Genomic DNA, 6,075 nt, shown 5'->3' on the forward strand with positions numbered 1-6,075 from the left:
TCCTGGAAGATCTATACAATCACCTCCCCCGACCCTACTCCTTCCTTCAGAGACAGGGTTTTTCGGGGCTGGGGGGCGGGGGAAGCCACCAGAGAAGGAGCGAGAGGTGTGTGCGTGTGCTTGTGTGTGTGTGTGTTTTGGTTACAACAAAGAATGGAGGAGAGCGGAGAGCGAGCGAACGCCGGAGCGTGTTTTGCCTCGAAGGCAAGACTTGCAGCCAATCAGAGCGCTGGAGCCTCCCTCCGCGACTCCGCGGAGTCTATAACCGGCCGGCCGGGCGGAGCTGGCGGCATTTGACTGTGGCTTGGGACGCGACCAGAGGCGCGCAGCGACCGTCCGAAGGCCGGCGCTCGTCTCCGCGCCCCTCGGCCTCCCCTCCCCCGAAACGCTGCGGGACCCTCCTCCCGCCCTGCGGACTCACGCACACGCCCCGCTCGGCCCCTCCGCCACTTCCGCGCTCCAGCCCGCGGCCCAGGCCAGCCCGGTGGTGGCGCGGCTCCCGCCAGGATGAGTGGCTCCTTCGATCGCAAGCTCAGCAGCATCCTCACCGACATCTCCAGCTCGCTCAGCTGCCATGCGGGCTCCAAGGACTCGCCCACCCTGCCCGAGTCGTCCGTCACTGACCTGGGCTACTACAGCGCCCCGCAGCACGACTACTACTCGGGCCAGCCCTACGGCCAGACCGTGAACCCCTACACCTACCACCACCAGTTCAATCTCAACGGGCTCGCGGGCACGGGCGCCTACTCGCCCAAGTCGGAATACACCTACGGAACCTCCTACCGCCAGTACGGAGCCTACCGCGAGCAGCCGCTGCCCGCCCAGGACCCAGGTGAGGACCGCGGGGTCGCGGGAGAGTGGGCGACGCTGGAAGGCTCTCCTGGGAGAGAAAGGCGGGGGCTTGAAACAGAAATCCAGGGGAGCGTCGAGGAAAAGACACGTACTGTCTGGAGTTAGGGAACCTGGGCTACAGGGCCCCAGGCGGGCACAGACTACCTTCCCGTCCTGAGACCACCAGGCGCCGCGTTGCTCGCTGTGCGCTGCGGTCTCCGGTGAGGATCGGGGAGAGTTAGGGGGGCCGTGGGTTGTCAGGGAGCCTCCTAATTGAGGTGCTTTCGCGGAGAATCTCAGCAGAAGGTCCTCCATCTGGCTGCAGAGGGCTTGTGGGTGGGCATCGGGGACTGGGAACTCCAGGGACCCTCTGGATTTGAGCTGGGGAGAGGGAGAAAGGTGAGGGGGGTCCCAGAACAACAAGGAAACAGCGACTGAGAAGTGGAAGAGCTGCGAAAGAGAAGGGTGAAGACAAAGTGAGGGAAAAGACAGAAAAAAGGAAGGGAGAAAAGGGCGGAAAAAAAGAGAAGGAACGAAGGAGGAAGGAAGGAAGGAAGTAGAAAGGAGGGAGGAAGGAGTCTGTACTTTGCTGTAACTTAATGAAAATTGAAAATTAACCTAAAAGTTTTTTTAAAAAGAAGAAAGAAGGAACGGGAAAGAGGGAAGGAGTGACAGCAAGATGGGGAGAGAAGGGTCTGGCCAGCGTGCGGGTAGCGAGGGGCTGCGAGCTGGAAGGCAAGCCGGGAAGGCGTCCTGGGCGAAGCCTCGGCCGGCCTGGCCCGGGCGGTGCTGGCGCCGGGGACTGCGCTCCGGGGCCGGGCGCGGAGCTGGGAGCGCCGCGTCGTGGGCGGCCGCCCGTCGGTCTGTGGCCGCCGCTCCCTCCCGGGCTCCGGCGGCTGCGGCGGCGGCGGCGGCGGGGCGCGCAGCCGGGAAATCCCGGGGGAGTCAATGGGCAGGAGGGTGGGGCGTCCTGCACGGCCCTGGAGGACGCCGGGGTCGCAGGCGGAGACTGAGCCACCCCGCGCCGGGTGTGTTGCACGCAGTTTCGGTGAAGGAGGAGCCGGAAGCCGAGGTGCGGATGGTGAACGGGAAGCCCAAAAAGGTCCGAAAGCCGCGCACCATCTACTCCAGCTACCAGCTGGCCGCCCTGCAGCGCCGCTTCCAGAAGGCCCAGTACCTGGCACTGCCCGAGCGCGCCGAGCTGGCGGCGCAGCTGGGCCTCACGCAAACACAGGTCAGTTCGGGGTGATCGAGTTTGGGGGGGCGCGCCGCGCGGGACCCCGGGGCCTCCCCAGTCACTCTCCAGCCTGAATGGCCTTTTAAATTCCCAGTAGGCCCTTGAAACCCATGCCTGTGGGTAGAGGGGCCCCCAAATCTCAACTTCTGTCAGAAGTTTCTGCACTAGCGCGTGTACAGGCATGCATATTTGTGAACCTGTGCAACCGCATATGTCTGTCAGCAGGAGAGGTGTCCTCCTCCCTCTGGCTCAGACCCCCAGTCCCCGCAGTACTGGTCACTCACTCGAAAGGAGTCCACACATGTGGCTTCCCCTCAGACTAGGCATGCATGTGCGGAAGTGGACATACACGCTCATATGTGTGTACAATATTTGCACACATGCGAATGTATCTGTGTACATGTGAGAATGTTCCCATGAGTGTGACCTTTCAAGGGTCACTGTGTTTGTGGATAGAGAGACACATGGACATGACTGCACACTGAGGAACTGGGTGAATTCGTGTTCAAAACGTGTTCTGGCTTCAAAATGCTGCATTGCTGCTCAGTAGCTCAGCGCTCCACCCTTTCCTTGGCCCTGAGTGGAGGGGAGAGATTCCCACCCAAGGTGGGTAGGGACTCACCTCAGCCTGTCCCTAAAGCCCCCAGCAGCCTGTCACTGCTCAGGGGAGGAGTGGTGGCTGCCTGGCTCCCTGCAGGTGTTGACAGGCGGGCCTGGGTTGCGGCTGCGTGCGTGGGGCCAGGTCCGCCGGGAATCTGGGTCACCCGGTGAGAAGCTGATTCATTGTTTGTACCAGTCATGGGGTGGGGAGCAGCAGGGGGAGGGGGAGGTACCCCAGGGAGACTGGGAAATCGAGGCTCACCTGCTCCTGAGACCCCAGGTCACCCTCATTAGACAGCCCTGGAGGTCCCTTGGTGCCTGGGTGTGTGAGCATGGGTGCTCACACTTGTGGGTGTTTATCTGGGAGTAGTGCCTGCGTGTGTGTATCTTTATAGTCTGGTGTGTGTGTGTAGAGCAGTGAGTGGGTACATTCTGCACATGGAGATGCTTGTGTGGGTGTGTGTTTATCTGTGTATCTGTGTGCCTCTGAGTTTCTAATGTGAGCAAAAGGCCACAAACTGCCCATCGCCCACCTGGGCTGCCTTCTGTTGGGTGCTTACTACATACCAGGCTGCTCTTAGTTTTTACCAGACTTAACTTTTTGAGCGGCATAACGACCCCATAAAGTGAGTAATAGTGCTGCCACCATCCCGTTTTGCAGGTGAGGAAGGAAAGAACCAGAGAGGTAAGTAACTTCCCAAGTCGCACACTTAGTAAATGGCAGAGTGGAATGCGGACCCAGGCAGCTGAAAGTTCCTTGCTCTGTCCCAGACGGAAGAAAGATGCTGGCCTGGGAGTCAGGATGCCGGGGTTTCGTCTGTGTCTTGACACGTGATGTGACGTGGGGGGCTGGCCTTGCCCTCTCTAGGCTGCATGCCCCACGGGGGTTTCACTCAGCATTCCCAGAGATTAACTAGCTCCCCCTTTCTCCCCGGGCGCAGGTGAAAATCTGGTTTCAGAACCGCCGCTCCAAGTTCAAGAAGCTCTACAAGAACGGGGAGGTGCCCCTGGAACACAGTCCCAACAACAGCGATTCCATGGCCTGCAACTCGCCGCCCTCACCCGCCCTCTGGGACACCTCCTCCCACTCCACTCCGGCCCCTGCGCGCAGTCAGCTGCCCCCGCCGCTCCCATACAGTACCTCCCCCAGCTATCTGGACGACCCCACCAACTCCTGGTACCATGCACAGAACCTGAGTGGACCCCACTTACAGCAGCAGCCACCTCAGCCGGCCACCCTGCACCATGCCTCCCCGGGGCCCCCGCCCAACCCCGGGGCTGTGTACTGAGCACCCCCCTGGCCTGAATCTCCCACGAAGGATCCCCGGGGCCAGACAGAAGGCATCTCTGTCCTAGCCAACACTCAGGAATCATCGAAGAGCACAGGGGAAAGGGAAGCCCCCTTTCCTCTCCCCTTGTCCCTTCCTCCAGGGACCCAAGAGCTCCAGGTGACATTTGCATGGACCAAGGATGTTCTCTGAACCTCTCTCCTGCTGCCTGGATGCTGGGGCACCCTTCCAGATGTTGGGGCGCTCCACTCCAGCTGGGACAGCCGCTTCCCTTCTGTTCCAGAAGCCTGGATTGGCTTTAAATGGCTCGTCACCTTCCAGCCTCTAACACTGAGTACTTGTCTCCCAGACTGGACACCTGGAGGACCGGAGGCCAGTGGAGTGTTTGCAGGGCAGGTCTGGTCTGGACTCCAGGCCCTGTGGATGCGGAGACCTGCCAGGCCTGGTTCCTCCTAAGCCACCTGTGGCTCCCCTCTTCCTGAGCATCCCTGCTGCCAAAAAGACTTTGGACATCATGACTGGGACTCAGGGTGGGGACCTCGACCAGCCCCAGCCCTGCCCTTCTAGCCCTCATTTAAGATTTGAGGGTTAAACCAAAGAAAGTGGGGAACTCTTTTAATATTTGCGGCTTTAAAGGGAAGAACTCGAGGAGTCATCTCTGTCCTCTCCCCGCTGTGGTCGGAGAGGAGGGGTGGGGTGGTCTCAGACGTCTCTCTTAAGGACCCATTTCTTCTTCCGTGTACAGGACTTTGCACAACTTTGGTTTTGAAAGCTGTTGAAAAATAGGAAAACAAAGGGCATTGTTGACAAATAGGATCGATCTCCCCCACCCCACCTCTCCCTCTCCTCCAGTAAGCTGGCAGTTCTGGCACCAAACCCCAAATCTCCAAGAAGACATACCAGGCAAAACAAACCCCAGAGTACCCCCTTTCCGGTGGCCTTGAAAACCGATTGGAAAACACCCCCTCAACCGATTGCCTCGGACACCCGTGAGGTGCACCAGGCAAGAGGGGAGGGTGGAAGCTCTGTGCCTTCAGGGGGACGGGGGTGGCTAGACACCTCCTCAGGGCTAACTTTCCTCCACCCCCGATGTGGTCAAACATTGGAGAAAAGGAGAGGTAGAAGACTGTGGCGCTATATATATAAATATATATATGGTCTGTGTGTTTTTTTTTTAAGAGCAACAGAAAGAAGCAGCCTCCTCCCTGTGTGGTTTCCTATTTATGTGGCCCTTTCCTCTTGGATGTGCCCGCCTGTGCGCTGCGCGCTGAGAGAAACAGGGGTGTGGGCTCTGGCTGGACTGGGGTTCGGTGGGAGGCACAGATGTGGGAAGAGTCCTGGTGGGTCTCCAGGAGTACCAACCAGGGGGTCAGGAACTGAGCCAGCTCCCACTCCCTCCCAGCCTTCTCATTTCCGCTTTCTTACTGGACCCATCTTTATATATAATGTTAATAAAAAATGAAGAAAATAACTACTGAGCTCTTTGAACCGGAGGCTGGAGGCGGACGGGGCTCTTGGAGGAGGCCTGGCGGCTGGGGAAGGTGCTGGGGGGCGGGGAGAGAGGGCCCTGAAACTCCAAGGGCCCTGCTGGAGCTCTGGCGTTGAGGGCTGGGCTGGGCCCAGCCCCAGGTGGCAGGTGCTCATGACCCAGTGGCTGCCCCCAACATGGGCAGGTCTGGTGGGTGGTGGCCTCTGGCCCTGACTCCACTCTGCTTGGTGGCTTGGCGTTCCCTGCCAGCCAGATGCCCTCTGCCACTGCCGGCGCTGGGTCACCTCAGGGCTGTTCTTTGATCTTGGGCTCACATGCAGACATGCTTACACACGCATGTACACCCCCTGCCTCCACGCCCAGGCACTCCCCCCCTTCACCCTCCCGTCTATCCGTCTATCCTTTCCAGCTTGGGGTGAGGTGTAGGCCTCAGGCAAGGGGAATGCCTCTGCTCCAACAGCTGGCAGGGCCCTGGAGCCGGTGGGACCCCGGCTAGATGATGGAGGCAACAAAGTGGGGCCTCTGGCGTGCTTCCCAGGGAGAGCTGGGCCCTGACTCGGAGCCTTCTCGCTGCCGCCACCGCCTCTTCTAGCTGCCCAATCCCACAACTTTGGAGACAGAGTTGGAGG

At 59.9% G+C, this 6,075-nt stretch overlaps 1 protein-coding gene across 1 annotated transcript; it reads left to right on the plus strand.

Annotated features, from left to right (window-relative positions):
* The first annotated feature begins 348 nt into the window (after positions 1-348).
* On the plus strand, positions 349-5,381 carry DLX3 (distal-less homeobox 3). The gene is made up of 3 exons (XM_037033530.1): positions 349-832; positions 1,875-2,065; positions 3,610-5,381. The coding sequence occupies exons 1-3, from the start codon at positions 508-510 to the stop codon at positions 3,955-3,957; spliced, it is 864 nt and encodes a 287-aa protein (XP_036889425.1). The 5' UTR covers positions 349-507; the 3' UTR covers positions 3,958-5,381.
* The last annotated feature ends 694 nt before the right edge of the window (positions 5,382-6,075 follow it).

Source organism: Sturnira hondurensis, unplaced genomic scaffold (assembly GCF_014824575.4).
Source record: "Sturnira hondurensis isolate 20B ecotype Veracruz unplaced genomic scaffold, ASM1482457v3 Scaffold0021632, whole genome shotgun sequence".
Taxonomy (NCBI): Eukaryota; Metazoa; Chordata; class Mammalia; order Chiroptera; family Phyllostomidae; genus Sturnira; species Sturnira hondurensis.